General features: G+C 27.6%; 2 protein-coding genes across 2 annotated transcripts in view; both read left to right on the top strand.

Annotated features, from left to right (window-relative positions):
• LOC114119265 (uncharacterized) overlaps positions 1-6,500 on the top strand; it is a 43,063-nt gene extending 36,563 nt beyond the window's left edge. The window contains exon 3 of the transcript XR_007604432.1: positions 5,212-6,500. The gene's annotated coding sequence lies outside the window, so the exon portion shown is untranslated. The remainder of the gene's footprint in view (positions 1-5,211) is intronic.
• A 352-nt stretch (positions 6,501-6,852) lies between these two features.
• Positions 6,853-8,402, top strand: LOC126549930 (uncharacterized). Its single transcript, XM_050200423.1, has 2 exons — positions 6,853-7,191; positions 7,642-8,402. Exons 1-2 carry the CDS (start codon positions 6,895-6,897, stop codon positions 8,125-8,127), a joined length of 783 nt encoding a protein of 260 aa, XP_050056380.1. The 5' UTR covers positions 6,853-6,894; the 3' UTR covers positions 8,128-8,402.
• The last annotated feature ends 12,303 nt before the right edge of the window (positions 8,403-20,705 follow it).

The following is a 20,705-nucleotide window of genomic DNA, read 5'->3' as shown; positions in this document are numbered from 1 at the left end:
TTGAACACAATTAGCACACGAGCAAAACACAAACAAATAAATATAATAATTGTAATCCGGAAAATGATATTTGTATTTTTTATCCACTTCCTATAATTACATTCTTTATTAAACAAACGTTAATATGCCATGTAAATAGTTTTGTAACGAACCTTTCTGAGTAACACAAACAATCAGTGATGCTTAGTAAGGTGCGATTTCCCAAAACGTATACATGGGGTATAGGACGTGGGATACATATCCGTTTTTATGTATTTATTTTACGTGATTCAAGTCTTAATACTTTAAGCTAATTATTTGATACAGACGTATTTTGTATTCGATGAAATAGTTTTTTATAAGTGTACTTGTTTACATACCAGTATACCACAATTAAGTGAGAAATTATTAATTATTAATTCCGCGAAGATTGTATTTTGTTCAGACACCTACGCGACATACTATTATGTTTACATTACGTAGTTTAATGACATAATATTATGATGCTATTATTGTATGCAATTATATTAAACAGGTAATAAGAAGTTATAAAATTCACAAAAAAACGATCAGATATACAATTAAAACATTTTTTATTATAAAACATATAAAAAATATAACAACGACAGTTTTATTCGCTTTATCGATAATTTCGTTGTATCGTTACACGTTATGCATAGAGTGATTTTGCTGCGCGGTGAAAACGCACCCGTATGACCCGAGTAACGCGCGTTACTGAGTGCCACGCTGTAGTAGTAGTTGTATGCTTACCTCGCGCCAAAATCACTCTAGCGTGGATCGGCCCTTATAATGATAATGTTATATGACGTTATTATAATTTTATAATTATTATTATATTTTATATTTATATAAAATATTATATTTTGTTATATTATATATTTTTTTTCGGAATGACAAAGTTGCATTTAAAATTATGCGAAATCGTTCTCCACCGATTATGAATTGTATCTGTACTTACGGATTATTTATTAATTAATTATTATTATTATTATTATTATATATTTTTTTTAAATTTCGTTTTTATCCAGTAGGTATTCAATAAATTGTATATATACTACGTATATAGTGTACTATTCTCGGTTATAATATAGTTGAGATACTTCTAATGATGGTCATAAAATTCCGGAGGTTTGGCTTAGAAACATAAAACAATTATGTGAAAAATAAAATAAATAGCTTTTTTTTATCAAGATATCAAGCTAAAAATGATCCAAATATTTATATTATGGCTGAAAATAATGCGACGTGAGTACGATTTTTTAATAAAACTATACCTATTGAAACTTTTATATTTTTAATAGATAGTATGAAGCTTTGGGCTAGTAAATTAATAAAAAAACTGAAAAAAAAAATGTTTTTAAACCAATCTATTATTTGAAAATACTAATAATACATAATGAAACTTCCATGTAACGAATTTTCATTTAACGAAAATTTCTGTTTAACAAAATATTTTTAAAAACAATGACTTTCATTGTTAATTATATGTTAATTTATCTATGAATAATGAATCTGATATTTCTATAAAACGAATAAATTGTTCGGCATGTTTTTTATAATATTGTCACTTTCAAAATATTATACCTAATTGTTAAAAATGTTATTATATCCGATAAAGATAAGATACCAAAGGTAGACAAGCTAATTAATTTTACAGTAATACTGCAGTTCCAATATTGACGTAAACGTACGCTTAAATTTTCTCTCGTTTTTTCTATAGGTGCATACGAAAAATGTCAAAACGTAAATATTTATTATTTTATTAACTGTCGATCAATTTTAAATGAAGTCGAAAAAGGTGTTAAAAAAATTATATTTCTAAAAAATATGGTATTCCGATTCCGATAGGTTCTTATTTAACCATATTGAAATATCGTGAATACATAATTATGATATTATAATGAACATAACTACACGAAAAAAGTATTGTTTATAAAAATAATAAAAAGCAAACGAAACTCACTGGTTATTTCTTTCAAATAAAAAACTGAATTTTAAAAATATGGTTTTATATGAATAAATTTATATGCAATTTAATTAAATAAAAAATACAAGTAATTCTATTTAACGATTTTTTTTTTTTTTTTTGTTACTTACCTAATAAACCTCGTTATACGGCATTTCCATTATGCTTTTCATTTGACGATGAGCATTTTAAGACCACAAGGCTAGTTTTTATAATTTACCATATTTCATTGTTATGTAATACCTACATTGTAATAATTAATAACTAATAATTTAATCATTTGCGTTATAAAAGTCCCATTCAATCAGGTAGACTTTTAATTTTACATGACATGACATAATGTAATCAACGCTTTTACACTAAGCTGAAATAACTAAGTTATCGATTTATTCTATAGATAATGTTACCTACTAAATACATGCATTATCAAATAAGATTCTAAACCGAAATAAATTCTTGTAATTCTCAATTACATGTTCTACAGATCGCAAGATGTCTATGTTACAAAAACAACGATAATAATCAATAGTAACAGCAGAAGGTTTCTAATAGAATAATATGTGTTGGTAAAAATGTGATTACATTAATGGTCAAAGGATTTGCAGCACGTAACGTATCTAAATGTTGCGGTAAAAGTATAAATACCAGTAAATCCTAGGATACCTATACAAAATAGTTCGGTCAAACCTGGAATGAATTTTGTAGTTTGGACATTTACAAACGAGATATATTTAAATAATATATATTATTTGACGTTATGTTATTTTTATATACGAGTATAAACAAAGAAAAAATATATCACATAATTGGTAATGAAAATTGTGTCCTGGGTATATTTTATACATACGTGAATAATATTACTTCTAACGTTTTTCTATTTAAACTATTGTTAAATTTTTGTCAATATATTATTGGTTCCTAAATTTATATATGATTGTGATCTTTAAAACTATCATTACAAATATTATCATTATATTTCAAAAAACACTTATACGTTTTAACTGTACAACATATCTAATCGATCAATATTAAAGATAATATTAATACTTATCTTTAAAGTATACAACCGACCGGAAATCAGAATATCCCAGGCAGCAATGTACATAGTTTATGACTATAACCTTTTTTGGAAAACGCAATTTTCCGAAGATTTCGGACCTTTACTAACGGTGGTTGTTTATTCTTAGATTTACCGAATCCCGTTTATAAAAGTCCAAACTACAAAAATCACTCGAGGTTTGACCAAATTATTTTGTATATCCTAGGTTTTGCCAAAATTAATTGGTAATTGTCTGAACCTAACCGAAATTTGAACATTTGCCGACTGCGATCGGTAAAACCTAGGATTTACCGGTATTCGTACTATTACCATAACATAATATATACTACTGGCCTAAAATACGTTTACAATTTGGATGTGTGAATAGCCAGTATTGATACTTACGATGCACTTGATAAGTGATAGTACCTTTTGCTATTTTATCATTTTCATTGGTGAGTAATTAATTAATTAAAATATAATTTTAAAATTTATTTGATGATCGATATATTCATGTCAGTAAAATCACCGGCATTTATTCATTATTATTTTTAATAATCTATAGTTATGGTAATTTTTTATCCTTTATTGACTTAAAACACGAGGGATTTTCGCGGAAATTATAACCGGTGGAAAAATGTTTATGCATCATAATGCTAAATAATGGTCAACTCCGTTTCAATATTCAGTTTTTATTAAATTAATTTAAATTGAAATGTGAATTTTTATAAAATGTGTATTATGAACCTGTACTGGCGAAATAGATACTATATTTACTGAAATCAATTGGTCCTGTTATAATTCTTTGATTTTTTTTATTACATTAATACAAAAAATTTAATAACACATTATTTCAGGCAGGTAATAAGAACAATTTTATCTAAAAAATATTTTATAACTTTTAATAAAAACGTTCAAAACTAATAAAATATATAAAATAAATCAAATTATTATTTTTTAAATATTTTGAACAGTTTATACACATAAAATCTTAATTAATAGATGTAATAAAAACGGATACTGGGATACTGTAGAATAGTAGTGTAAATAACCAAATTATGCAATACAAAAACTACATATTATAGAACTTTTAAATATTAGAATTGTTTACAAATTAATTGAGATGATAATTAAAATAAAGCAGTCATTTGTTTTTTTTTAAATCAAACTAGGTGACAACTTTTGATTAATTAATTCTAAGCGCTGTTTAATTGAGCTTTCCTTAGAATCTATTAACTATTACTGAAGTGAGCAAAATCTGTTTTATAATTTATTTTACAAGTAGGTACACGCGGTATTATACAAGGTACTTTATCATTAATTTTATTATTCACTTTTTATAAATAATAAATACAAACTTAGCAGTGCAGTAATAGAAAGTTTCCTTTTTTTTTTTTATACATTTCTTCTTTAGTTTATAATTATGGTAGTAACAAAAATACGAATGTTCAAATATTATTTTGAATAAATTATAAATACAATCTAATATTTACACATAAATATCATGTAAATAATATGCATGTATTTTATATATTTATACTGTAACATTGTATGACCTATAAACTATATTTTAATTATAATAACAATGTGTATAGAAATGTAATAAAATATATTTTGTAAATAAAACTAACCTTTAAACAGAAAAAATCAAAAAGAAAATTATGACATTTATAGCTAAATAAATTTCATTTTAAAAAATCAAATACCTACCTATAACATTTACAAATTGTATATAAATAAGTATATTTAGGGTTATTTGTATTCCAAATTATTATTTTATTAAATACACTATACCACTCCAAGTGAGTAACGAATTATGTTTTAATATTTATTTACAAAAAACAGTATAATTTTTAATTGCTGACTTTATTTTATAATATAATTAGGTGCGTATATGAATAGGTTTTTAAGTTTAATTTTTAATATGTTTTGCTAATATTTGGAGTAGAACTTAAGTAATAAAAAAGTAGAAAAGTGTATAATTCTTTGCTGTAAATTAGGTGTCGAGTAAATTAAAAAAAGTATATTTCATGATGTTATATTAAAGTCGTATTTTACTTTTAGTATTACAGTAATAAGCTGTCATAATTTTACTGAAAATATTGTATTTGTTCTATTATTAATATTTAATTATTATTTAATAATGTGTATTTATACCATATCAACTTATACAGTTTATTTTTATTTTTATTTATTCCTAACATAGATAGAAAACGTTATGCAAGTATGCAAAATGTTCCAGCAAACAGAATAAGCGAAAATAAGGACCTGGTAGATTTTGTATGACTAACAGAGGAACGACCACCGATACATTTAAAACATAAAATGAGTTACACTTACACCCATCAGAATATCGGATTGCCCAGAGAAACGGACGTCGATGTCGGATTCTTCCACGGAGCATATGATGTCGGAGTTCTTGGTCTACATGGAAATCGATTCCTGTGCGTCAGTCGAACCTCCAACAACAATTAATATCAGGGTCGATAATGGTAACTGGAAGTACAGCCGCAGAATCTATGGTACCAGAGCCCAAGGTCGAGGACGATAAGGAGGAGATGTCCGTTATTTTCGTGGGCGCCGACGCAACGGTGACACGTCTTATTCAGTGTCAGAGAAGAACCCAAAGAGAAGTCGAGCTTGATGGTCGTTTGGGTTAGGGTTTGAAGCGGGACGACGTTTATATCGAAACCGTTCGATCGACTGGCGCTATACGGACGCTACAATCGAACAGCGCCACCGATACCGGATGTCGGGTATCGACGTGGTTCGCTGATATCTGTGGATATCCGCGACACCATGCAGCGCAGTTGACGCTGCGACCGATTGCAAGATGCGTGTTCGCAGCCGGTCGCAGCGTTTCCGGATGCATCGGCGTGCGGCATCACGTCGGACGAGCACGAGCTGCCGACCACCACCGTTCCGACCGCTGCACTTTATGGCAAGTGCACCTTGCACTCGCCCGAGTCATCTCCGTCGTCGCCCTCCACCCCCGCTGTCATCCGAGTGCACGACATCGCACGGGTCGATCTGGTAGTCCACCGCTCAGTCACCATGGTCACGGTTGTCGGGCGCCCATAAACCTTACATTATGATGTCCAACAATACAGCAGTCGACCGCCGGGACCGGCTGCGGTAACGCGTGAATCAACGCGTGCAGTGGTCGCATTCGTTCAACTCTCACGAACGCCGTCGGTTCTCTCCCCCCCCCCCCTTTGTTTATCCATCTATCCTGTAACAATAGCTTTTAAGTACATCTTATTATCAATGAACAAATTTTATGGAATCTTGGATAAAATTTTTAAGAATTTTTACCCAGCGAATAATTTTTATTAAAATTTAAAAAAAAAAAAATTAAAAATGTCTATACTAGCTTAAAAAGAGTTGAAATATTTTGAAAACTATACAACGATGACATAAAAATTTTGTGAAAATTTTAAGTACCTATAGTTTTTTTGATTTTAAATTATACCATAAAACATTAACAGTAATAGTTATTTTACGGGTGAATGTAAATTTACTATTTAGTATTTTATAACAGTAAATAGTAGGTAAATTACAAATTGTTTTCCAATAAAATTTGTCAAATAATAAAATATAATTAAATTATAAAAACTGTAGTATTTTATTTAAGAGTTTTAATACATCTATTGGCTGTTCAGTGTTCATAGTATTTTGTTATATCATTTTTAATTGTTGTCAAGGCGATATTCTAAGAAGTGTATCATAGAGACAATTTTTGATTCACTTACTGTTCATACTCGCTAGGTATCTAAACAATTTTCTGTACAAAAAGTTTTGTAATAGGTACCTAAATTGTATTTTCTATATAAATATAAATTTGTATTTATATTTCAAGTCAAAACATACGTAAAATATACGTATAATTATGGATCCAACCAGTTCAAATGATGTTGAATATAATCTATATCATCAGGATGTGTCGCCAGTATTGTCAACGGACGAAACATCAACTTTTGATATTGAAAGTCCCGGTACTGTGAAGACAAATTTCGAGGTGGCGGTTCCGGTGGTTTATCCAGGTGAGGAGCCGACGTTGAAACCGGCGCATTCTACGGAGCTGATGACGGAAGCCATCAGTTTCGTAGAACTGGACCCCAATGCGCCGGTTGATACTCCAACTTGTGAAGTTGAAATGCCCGGTCTCGAGTCGGACAATATTGAGGTGGCGAAGTCGGCGGTGTGCCCCGCAGAAGAAGAGACGTTGTCACTGGAGCATTCCACGGAGCTGATGACGACGGAAGTCATCAGTTTCGTGGAAGCGGATACTAATGCGCCGGTTGAAACTTCGACTTGTGTTATTGAAACATTCGGTCCCAACATGGAAAATGTTGCGGTGGCTGCACCGCCCGCGGTGGTGAGCCCCACTGAAGTACAGGCATTGTCGTCAGGCGAGAAAAAAAGTGACAAACAAACATCTATAATTGACCAAGACAATATTGAGGTGGCGAGGTCGGCGGTATGCCCCGCAGAAGAAGAGACGTTGTCACTGGCGCATTCCACGGAGCTGATGACGACGGAAGTCATCAGTTTCGTGGAAGCGGAAACCAATGCGCCGGTCGATACTACAAATTGTGAAATTGAAATTCCTGATCCCGAGTCGGACAATATTGAGGTGGCGAAGTCGGCGGTGTGCCCCGCAGAAGAAGAGACGTTGTCACTGGCGCATTCCACGGAGCTGATGACGACGGAAGTCATCAGTTTCGTGGAAGCGGATACTAATGCGCCGGTTGAAACTTCGACTTGTGTTATTGAAATATTCGGTCCCAACATGGAAAATGTTGCGGTGGCTGCAACGCCCGCGGTGGCTGCACCGCCCGCGGTGGCTGCACCGCCCGCGGTGGTGAGCCTCACGGAAGTACAGGCATTGTCGTCAGGCGAGAAAAGAAGTGACAAACAAACATCTAATATTGACAAGGACGTCTTGGTTCCGTTAGAAAAGAAAAAGAGTCGATTCTTGTCGGCCCTGCGGAGAGGTCTCCGCAGGGTCTTCAAGACCATCTGCTGTTGTGGGTGCAGTGCGGCTTCATCAGGCGAGGAAGATTATGGAGATGAATTTACCCACGAAATCGAAGCATTTAATGAGAGATTATCAGTTTAAGGAAAACTTAACTATTATTCATCGAAACTATTACCGGTCAAATTATATTTTATCAGTGGTCGCATTCGTTCAACTCTCACGAACGCCATCGGTTCTCTCCCCCCCCCCTTTGTTTATCCATCTATCCTGTAACAATAGCTTTTAAGTACATCTTATAATGATTGATTTTGGTTAGTTAATATTTATTTGTTCATTGTTATGAATATTACTTTTGTTATATTATAAATAACATTTTTTGTGTACAAAATAAAAAGATTTTGTTTTTCATTTATTCATTTATCGTTTATTATTCATATCCCATGTACCTACATATTTTATTGCTCGAGTTGAAATGGTTTATACCCGACAAAAAACCTAAAGATCTACTATATTATAATAAGTTTCGAGAGAATAGCACGACTATAAACGACACAATAACATATTTTTGTAAACACCTTATAACAGTAAAAATATATTTATATTAGGTAACTATAAATGGATAATTTTTTAAATAAATCAAAATGTTATTGTGCAGATATTGTAAAATGCATAATAGTATAAAATTCATTTAAGTTTAAATACCCACGAATAATGTTTTTAAATTGTGACAATATAATTTACATGTCGTTATTTACTGTTTAAATAAGTAATTTCGTTCAAATTGCAACTTAAAATGTCTGTAAAGAATAATTGTTTTTATACATTTTTGAGATTATATGGTTTCAATATGAATTACTTATGAAGAATCTTGTGTTAAATAAATTAAAACTTGGAAACAAAAACAAAAGTTTATATACATTTTTAACTGTAAAATAGTATGTCATTTTTTGCAATTTTGACGAATTTTGTTGAAATTCTAACTTCAAATGCATATAAAAAAAGGTTAAAGTTATATATTAATTTTAATATTTTTATACAAATATAACAATAAGTTTTTTAGGATATTGCATTAAATATTCATCATTTTGACCCAATTAACAATATTGTTTATAATAATATTATTTATCGCTGGGTGGTTATTAAAATGGGTGGGTAGTCAAAAATTTTGAAAATTTTATCACAATTGAAAAACAATAATTTTAATGATTTGGTGAAAATTTCAATTATTAACGGGTTTTTTTTTGAGAGATATCAAAAAATAAACCAATTTTGTCAAAAATTGGATTTTCGTAAAAATTCCTGTTTTCTTTAATTTTTGTTTTTTTTTCCAGTTATAAAAATAAACAATGAGAACTTTTAAGTTCCAATTTGGTATCCAAAACCACCTCCATTTTTAAAAATTAAAGCATTTTATCGACAACGTATCGTGTATTCGTACACACAAAGATAAAATATAATAAAAATAATAAACACATCATGATAAAATCAATACATTCATTGCTCCACTCAGAATCTAAAAAAAAATATTGACATCGATTAATAATAAATAGACAACGACCGGAATATTTAGTAAACCAGTTTTGGACAACCATAGATCACTATCGAATATTTCAAACGGTCAAAATCTCATAACTTAAAATTAAGTTGCCGATAAAACATACGTGTTAGTACCTATGTTCCGTTATTATGTTTCACAACCTAACATGATGTAGATACAACTAGAATAATAAACTACTATAATATTATGCTTAAAGAATATTTTAATTTAGATAGGTACCTATATTATTAATATTTTGACGTATTCAATTATTTATATTTTTTAAAAGATGTTATAAAATATATCTCTTTTTATAAATTTATTAATAACAAAGTGGCACAAACTATTATTTTACTTTGTACAATATTAAAAATAATTATATAAAACATGTTAAACTATTTTAATAATTTAAAATGATTATTTGCATTCATATTTTCAAGATTTTTGATAAATAACTTTTAAGTCACATTTATAATATTACCAATTAATTATATAATTTGATATATTACACATAATTTATTTACACCCATAGGTATCGAAAGAAGTACCGTAGATAAAATTCACCGCCTGATTAACTCAGATTTATATTTATTATGAACTTTTTTAAATATATATATATATACATAAATTAATAGCCCTTAGCAATTCTTATGCCATTATTATTGCATTTTATGAGAACATGTATTGTACGTATTATAGTTTAGTAATCTGATAAAAGTCTATTTTTATATGAATTCACAATAGTAGAATCATCGTTTTCTCTTAATACCACATCGCAGTAAAGACAAAACATTAAAAAAAATGTTCTCAATTTAACATTATAATTTTTTTGATTTATTCATGATGCAGTATGATTTAGGTACCTATCCTTTGAAAGTGTGGCTAACGAATAACGATTAATAGAGTTCCTAAAAAAAGACCGACAATTACAAACGATGCGTTTGATTTTATTTTCGTACAGTCACTTGAGCCTTGAATACTGTATTACTGAAATATTATAGTCAATAATAATAAAAAAACATATTTGATAGAGTTGTCTAATATTTAAAATGTTGAATAAAAATGCAAATCTGAATGTATTTAACTTCTTGTATACGTTTTTTGAGACGTACCTACTTATTCAAAATGTTTGTGACCCAGTATTATAATATTTTCCGTATCCCATTTTTTATTATAAATCTCAACATTTTGCTATCAAAACACGTGATCTCGGAATTCAGACCACATGAGTTTTAAGTGCATAATAAGGATATTAATGATAAAAAGTTTTTTAGCAAGATAAAAATATTTGTTACAAAACAATACCAACACAAATATATTGTCCGTATATAAAAAAGTTTCATTTAGGTAAATCTTTCCTTAAATATATGTTTCTAGTCCCACATGTATTATAATAATACGCATAAAAAGACTTCAGAGTGACATTTTATGCTTTCTCGACACACTATCGTTATTCGTTAATTAAATTCTGATTTTTGGAATTTTTATGTTTCAACATGGTCGAAATCTTTTTAAGCTATTTTTTTTTTTTTTTTGACATTTTAGAATTTGTCGATGACGATAGTGTTCTATCTGAATTGTTGATGACTTAATAAGGTATAATATAACTTACGTAACTCGTATCGGCACATTGTAAATAATGGTTGTAAAAGCGTTTGGCCAGTAGTTATACGAATAATCTCCTAATTATTATTAGGAGTACAGTATATTTACTGTGTACATACTTATAGGTGACTAATGTGCGTCTAGGAAATGCCACGTTAGGCTTATTCTTGGCTAACGGATAAGTAGGACCGGAAGTGATGAGGATCGTAAATATACGAATAGAATTGTATAGACTCTAATCGTACAACATGACATTTAACGCACTCGCTACGACGGCTTGACCGAGAATAGAAAGGCACGAGGAAAACGTACGACAACGTTTTCCTCAGATTGATTAACCCTACGTCGTGATAATATTATCATGGTGTTACCAGCTCACGAGTATATTTAATATTATAGAATACAGCATACTAATTTCCATTAGTTAGCTTAAAAATAATCACTGAAGATCGGACGATTAAAGCGCGTTAAACGTGTAGGAAAACTGTTAACGACCAACGAAAAATAGCACGTCATAGTTTATATATAGCTATATAGATATATTTTCCGTTGACGTCGGTCAGTTTGTCTGGCTTACAATTATTGTTTATTCACTAATGTTTTGTCGTGTAATTCGATTATCGATCAAACCTTATGCCTCGTCGTCCGTACAATACAGTCTGATGCGAGGTATGGGTATGGGACACATATACTATTGCCATAGTGCCGTACCTATATTATAAATTATAATATTTAGTACCTACCGAAAATATTTTGAACGATTCGTCAACCCTTCCGTTAGGGGGCTGTTTATTGTTCAAACCATGTTAAATACAAGACATACACCACACGCGTTTGATTCGGTGTATCGATTTCAAACGACTCTGCTGCATAGCCATCGCCAAATCCTTCGTCCACACTACTTCCTCGAAGTACCACATGGTACTCGTGTCTCTCACCAAGCCGTTTTGTGTGATTTTCATTTTTACTATGTTTAAAATCGATTTCTAAAATTTTTAAAAATTATTAAGTTGTCGACCAATATATTTTGGGAGGTTAGGCAACTAATATTCACATCTATGTCTAACAAGCACATATTTTCATGGCGAAAATATTGTATTTATGGCATCGTTTATTATATATAATATATACTGCGAAGTACATAGTGTTATGTATTAGATGAATAATACGCATGCTCAAAACATATTAAGATACCTACTCACAACAATATAATTACATAAATATGTTATTGGAATTGTTTTGTAAATATAGCTACTCTATATTATCGTTATTTCTATAGTATTTTTATATATATTATATTATTATATTATATGTTATCTTATCAAAATACCATAATTAATTATAGAATCTATTAATATTCTTATATCATGAGTATCTACATAAGCTTTTCTAATTTTTTTAAGTTCTAAGATTCTGTTAAAATTTTCAAATTATGTAAAATATTTGTTCTTACTTTATCGGTTACCTAATACCAGTATGTTCAATATAGCTGATATTTTATTTGAGATTATGATAGATTTTTACCTACTTACGTATTTACAGATTTTAATTATTTTATAAAGTTTAGCATTTACATAATATTTTTTTCAATTGCACATGCATTAATAGAATATGTATTATCATATTATATCATATTATATCATATTATATCTTCTTGTACTTGGTTGGTTATATTTAACTAAATAGGATGTGAAATAAAGTCTTTTCTAACTTAATCAGCTAGTTATTTTCATATAGTCATCCTTTGGACTTTTTGAAAGTAATTTTATAAACTAGAGTAAAGACTATACCTATGTAAGACGTAGGTAGGTATAGCGAGAAGAGACTCGCGAGCCACCAAATTAATTAATAAATATAGAAGAGCCAAAATGTAAAAAAAAAGTCATATTATTTATATAATATATAAATTCATATTAAAACAATTTGTTTGTAAAAATGTTACGATAAAATGCAAGCCGCAAAAGTCTATGTGGCGAGCCGCATGCGGCTCACGAGACGCGGTTTGGCCACCCCTGGTATATTACATACCTCATGTTCTCATCCAAACAGAAAGTACTGCATAATAAATTAGTTTATTGTACTTATTAAAATCTTTTATTTGGTTAATAAGTTTATTTAAGAGCATGATAGGTGAGGGTGATGGAGAAATTCCTTACTCTCTTGAGATACAGTTTATTACTACATAAAATATTGATTTTTTCTGACTAAATTTATTGTATATTTTAACGTGTTTTTATATTAAAATATGATCTTAATAAATTGTAAGTGGCTTGTTTAATACCGAATTTATTAAAATGCTGTACCAATATTATTAGATCTATAGTATCAAATGCTTTTGCTAAATTCAATTCAACAATAACACATTTGTTTTAGCTCCAAAGGAATTAAAACTATTACTTGATACTGTTGTAATGTGGTAACTTATTTTGTGCTTTCACTCAGTCTAGGGTACACAATGATACATTATTATTTTCAAGACAATTGGCAATTCTAAATATTTTTGAGATTAAGCCTTAACTTTTATTGTTCAACTACTCTTCTTTTTTGTACTCTTTATTTTTTATGATTTCAAACTTAAATATCATAAAAAAGCTAATGTAAAAATAAAGATAATGTTCTGAACTTTAAGTTTTATGATAGGTACAACTAAATGTCTAAAAATCTAAATACTATATAGCTCTATAACAACATGAGATTAATTTTGCTGGAAAAAGTATAATATGGCAAAGCACGAAAACAAATTGCTGTGCTCTGACATAATTTTAATTAAAAATTATTATTTAATATTTTAATTTTTAAAATATTTTCTATAATTCCATCTAAATTATAAGAACAATTATCTTTTAGGTCCTTCATCGCTTTTATAATTAGTATTTTATAGTTGTATTTTTTTATAAATCTTCAACGATTTTTATTCATATAATCTTTTGTTTTTAAAATTGTAAATATTTTAAAACAAATTAGTTTTTGGAAGTCACTTATCTATAAATAAATATGTACTATTTTTTTTTTCTTATTTATTTCTAAGTAAAAATCATATTTCTCGACATCTAATTTTCACTAAGAAATACGAACTTATGCACTTTTTCATACGGTGAAGTTAAATTATATATTATTTAATAGTTTTATTCATCTTTAATTACTCATATAAAATATGTGTATATTAAAGTATTAAAACAAGAAATCATTTAGAAAATTACTTTAAACACTTATTCAATTTAATTTAATTGTTCGATTATGAATTGGTACCAGTTAATTTATTTTATAAAACCTACGGCTGACATTGTTGCATTATTAAAAAAAAAAACAAATGTTAGGTTTGGTCCAAAACGTGGGGTGGCTTTCAACTCTTTGAACCTACTCTTATATTGCAAGCTGATTGAAAATATTACAATGTGATTTTATGGCGCATAGTAATTACAAATTTGAATAATGACTATGAGCATAGGCAGTGAATACAATACGCTAAAGACTATTACATGAATCACGCACGTTTTATTTTTGGCACTTTATTCATCATGTAATAATTATAAATAATGATAATGGAGTATATTATATTAATTTTTTCTTTTTATCGATTTACGCGTTGGAATTTTCGAGATACGGTTGAATTGGATACGTAATTGAGTTGGTGCGTTACATCTGTGTTGTGATATTGAGTTTAAAAACAATGGCCAATGATAAATCATCACATTTGAAAAATGTTTCTGAGCGAAGTTTAACACACTAAATCTATTTTATCGACCATAATATTGCTTAGTGTACATTTCTATAAATAATCTATATCTTTACTCCAATAGAACCAATCGAAAATATCGTATAATGACTTACTTCAAGTGTCAATTATATATGATGTTTTGAACCAAAAGGTATTTGAAACTATAAAGAAACAATTTTAGTATTTTATCATAAATAAAAGAATCTACGGAAAGTAAATCCTATAAAACAATAAAATGTCCAAACAGATAAACTAATTTAAATACAAGAGGATAAGAAGTAGCTTTGAAAAAAAGGTTTTTCCAAGTATATATATAAATTTATTTTAATTTTAATTTTATTTCTATGAAATATACTTAACTTTCGTTTGTTTAGGTATTTTTTTTTTTACTCACGCCTTCGAAAGTAAAAAAAATCAAGTATTACGTCGTCATAAAACAGAAGCTACCTAATTTTGTTTCGATTTTAAAAATTAAAATAATAAATTTAATATATTTTTAGATTATTTAAAAACATTTAATACCATAAATATTAAAATATTTTAAATATTTGTCATCGTTATTTTATGAAAATAAATATTTTTAACTTGTCTATACATAAATTTAGCTTATAAGTTATGTTATATTATGTATAATTTTGAATTATAATTATTCCTATTAGAAGGATCCCACACACATGTGTTTTCGTCTCCATCGTATAGTCTTACATACAACATTTTTGTTCAGCGGAATTAATTTTATGTTGTTAGCTTTAATATTTTTAAGTGAGTTATAGTTATTTAAAATATTAAAACTTTAAAATGTTCGTTATTAACTTATAAATCAAAATATCAATAAAAGCCTTCCAAATTTCCAAAATAATATTAACACTTTTAAGTTTGATAATAGATAAATCGATTCTAATATTAAAGTTAACAGCATACAGTTGATTCAGTTAAAAGCAATTTTCTGTGATGTATGTATGAAAAATGGAGTCAACACATGTGGGTGTGACGTCCTTTTAAACTTGAATTATTTCACAAAACACTGAAATATTATTATTAATATTAATATTATTATTTAAGAATTTAATAAATTTCACTAATATAAAAACAAAATATATTTGTATAAAAATAAAAAATAAATTTTCGTTATTACCTAATGTACTTTGACTTAAATGTATATTATTAAAACGAACAACTTAATAATCAAACTAATTAAGAATTTAAGTTTACCTTTTAGTCTTTAAAATTGTACATATTATCATATTATGAAGTACATGTTACCTTTATATTAAAAAAATAATAATATGATAATATAAAAAAAAAAATGGAAATGGCGATTTGGTTTTTTCATTAATAATAACTTATTACATATTCGTGTCTGCCTACCCGACTTTAAACACTATTTATGATACAATGCATACATTAAAAGGTTCCAATGGTTATAACTTATAAAAAACATTTTAATTATTATAATTAAATATTATATGCGTGTACAAACAAAAACACGTAAGAAATGAGACTGATCGATCATTGTACCAAGACAATCATTATTATTATTATTATAACAGGTAAGTAATATAATAATTATTATGATAATATTGTAAGTTATTATCCATAGAGTAGGTGCATTATTCGCATTTAATGTTAACAACAACAAGTTGAATTACAGTAGGTACTAGAACTATATGGGTAGGTATATATTTTAAGACCCCACGGATACAAATTAATTATCCATTTGTGTTTTACTGGTAGATAACTAATAAAAAGCTTAATCTTTTTCAATTTTTTACATTTTACAATATTATAAAATATAAAATATAAATATTAAGCCTTACCTACATAATTATTATACCTAATATAATATATTGTACAATATTTTCATTGACTCAAAATATTCATCTTAATAAATAAATTTAAAAATATATATATAGAATTGAATGATATATAAATAAGATATCCTAAATGATAAAAATTCACTATTTAACCGAGTTTTAACTTTACCCATTAACATTACATTGGCTAGTTGATTAACGATCATCCAAATTAATCAAATCCACGCGATAAAAGATTGAAATGAGTATTCACGCGGAAAGTATCCTATTTTAAAAACTTAGCTTGAACTTAAAATTGATTCGTATACATATATTTTTTTTTTTACATAGACAATATAATTTTGTAAAAATAATCAAAGAGATTTATTTAAAATAAAATTATACCTGAATGCTGTGTACTGCATGCATGCTATACAATAAGTAAAATATTAATTATAGAGACGAGTAAAACTTCATTATTCTGTTTGTTAATTTACATTCAATAAAGTCACCTATTTAATATCTACCTACTATCTATAATTTAAATTTATTTAATATTGTAATATAAATCCATAGTAATAAAATTATATATGTTGAAACGTGCTTTAATACTGTCTGTTCGTTATTTTTCTCACATAAGACCAAAACTACACCAACGTGCCGCAATAATAATCATAAACTTTTGTGCTGCTAACAAAATTTAAAATAATATTAGCATTATTGATTAGTGATTATATTATGAAATAATTGTATTACCCGTGTTAACAAACAGCGTTATGTATTCTTGAGCTTTCAGTAACGCAATAAAAAAATATATTTATTTATATAATATAGAAAAAAAAAAAATCCGAAAATCCGAAAATAACATCTAATTTACATAACATTGAACCAAACGGAATTAAAATTCACGACGAATACCGCGATAATAATAATAATAAAATACGCATTAATAATTATTATTCGATTAAACAAAAGGAATATATTCGCACTTATCAACACGCACGGGGATTGAACAAGATTTGGTATAATCAATTATACTACACAGTGTGAATCCATATCATCGTTTGAGAATTACGACGGTAAAACGACAATAAATTCGATCGAATTATTTTGAAACAGAGACGTTTTATTATTATTATTATTATTATTATTATTAAATCAAGTATATTTTATGATTTTAGCGGTCGGGTGGAAAAAAAAAGAAATGATTCGTGTCGCACACCACGGGTTAGATAACTACGATACGATCGAATAGGTACGACCGTATGATATTTCGGTTACAGGTACGGTTACCACTGCCGAGAGATGAAAAAAAAAAACAAGAGATTTTCTATGTAGTGGCGCTTAATCGTATGCAAAACTTTCCGATGTGAGCGATCACGATTGTACGAATTAATTTTACGGTTGTGACGGGGCGGTGTTTGCCGACTGATTGAAACAAACTAATTCGGGTCGCGTTTGTTTGTTTTGTCCGTTACGTTGTTATTGAATTACAAAAGGATCGGACGAGCTCTTCTGGGACATGGATTCGAACGAGCGCGTGTTCCTTTTCCCGTGTAACACAACTGCTATAGCACGTCTCCATCTTTTGGCGGCGGTTCGTTAAAATTAAAATATGACCAAGTGGTTTCGATGTTATTTATTTTATTTATTTATTATGATTTTTTTTTTTTTTTTTTACCATACGAGCACAAAATTCCAAACAACCTCCATAAATTATTCGTTTTCTGGAATATAACTTTGACTGCGAAACCACATACGAAAAACTCGCACACGGTCTACTAATGGTGAGAGACCTCTCGGAACTACATAATATACGCTCAGCATATATACCTACTATATAAACTATTTAATCTTATTTTTTTTTTACACCATCGGTCAAAGCCCCCCCGCTGAACGTATTTTAAGCCCTATACCGTAGTACACGGACGTTGTATATAAGTACCCATCTACCTCATTAAACCATAATGTAATATTTGTAAGTGTCGTATAATAATTGTGCGCACGCAGTTTGAGTCAAATTATTACATTATTTACTCGCAATCGCTTGATGTGAAAATCAATAATTGGTTATTAATCTAAACGTTACGGACCATATAATAGCTACATCGTTTTTTCGCTTTTATACTAATAATTACGATCAGTCAAAGACTTAATTTTTATGAAATGTTTTGAAGATAGAAATTATTATTAAAGAACAAAATATTTAGTTTTCATTAATAATGCACAATATTAAAATGATAAAAAAAAGTTTAGAGTGGTTGTAAAAAAAGAAAATAATTTTAACCTGATCTAAATACAAAATTAAAAAAAAAAACATGTATATTCAATTTAAATAACATTTTCAGCATCAATATTAAATATTGTACGCACATACAAGCATAATAAGTGAAAAACTCGTTCTAATGTATAGTATGTGTTGAGTGTACCTTGTCATCGAGTAAGTTGATGTAATGAATGTATTAAATTCGATGATAAATATAATGTAGGTAATTGGTATATATAAATCGATTCGAAGAAGAGGCGGCTTTTACGCTTATACTGTTAAATATAAATGTTTCTTATATATTTATACTTAAATTAAAATTTATTTTGCTATTTGAAATACGATGGATTGAATTATTTTAATTATATCATATATTATATTTATTGTAACAGTAAACATTTATAATGTAATATAATATAAGTACCTATACTATTATTATATTAACTTTTGAGTCAATGATTACTTAAAAGTTGAAGTATAAACAAACAATATAATTTAAAATAAATCTAAATAGTTTGCAAATATCATTGAGACTAGTAAAATATTCCTATGATAATGTATTATGTAAAGGTGATTATTTTTAGTCATAGAAAATTAATATATATTATGAAATGAATTATGTATATGATAATTTGAGCAATAATGAACTATTTCGTATATATATATATGACTAATATAAAAAATGACTAACCAAAAAAAAAATGTATACCTAAAAATACCCTAAAAATTTATCATAAAAAGTCAAAAAAACTGTTATGGAAAAAATCTCAGTTAAAAAAATCACGTTTAAAACATTTGTAACATTTTCTATGGATTTATATTTATACATTGTATTTTGTGTTTATTTAAATTGCTATTTATTCACTTAAAAATTCAAAACAAACTAAAAATTAAAACAATAAACAGTTAAAATTATAAGCAGTTGTATATTTTTATTTTTACCCTTTGATTATTCCATGGCATAACGTATTTTTCGATATTTTTAAAAAAATGTGCTTTGGTTATCTGCTAATATATTTTTATTTATAGAAAAACTACGTTTAACATCTAAATGCATTTATGATAAAATACAATGTTCATAGTTTTCAGTTAATTATTTAAAAATATATTTCGATTAAAATTTAATATTTTACTTCAGAATTTTTAATTTTTTCCCTGTTACCATTTATTAATTCTACGAAGTATGAAATAAATTTTGTATTTGAAAAACATAATTTTAAAGTTATAATCTAAGAAATAAAATATTTTCCTATTAATCAAAATTATTTTACTTCACTTATGAATATGTATACTGTATAGGTACTTGAAACACATATTTTTAATCTTTAAAAATAAATTACACTTTTTTTTATAGGTTAATTTATTGAATTGAAATCACATTAATTAGATCTAAGTAGAACTTAAATATTTGAGTACAATTAATGTTATTCAATTGGTGCTATGTATTTTATAAACGCTATAAATATTATACATATATTATTGTGTATTTAAAATTTTGAATACTGTATAATGCAACTTTAATAGTATGTCTAAATTAAATATAATATAATTATGCACCTAGAAAGTTTGTTCAAAATATTAGGAAACTAATTTTCACTATTTGCACTTTTTATTATCTAAAAGCTTTAATATTACTAACAATATTTTAAGAATTTAATAGTATAATATGTGGGTACATAAAGTGCCTATTTAAATAAAATAAAAATATTTTATTTTAATTTATTATATTATTATAGGTACAATAGGTACATATTATATTTTTATACATTTATTATGTAAAACAATAAATTAAATACCATA

Source organism: Aphis gossypii, chromosome 2, assembly GCF_020184175.1.
Source record: "Aphis gossypii isolate Hap1 chromosome 2, ASM2018417v2, whole genome shotgun sequence".
In the NCBI taxonomy this organism is placed as follows: domain Eukaryota; kingdom Metazoa; phylum Arthropoda; class Insecta; order Hemiptera; family Aphididae; genus Aphis; species Aphis gossypii.
The sequence above is the reverse complement of the archived record's forward strand: the minus strand, read 5'-3'. Positions and strand labels throughout refer to the sequence as shown.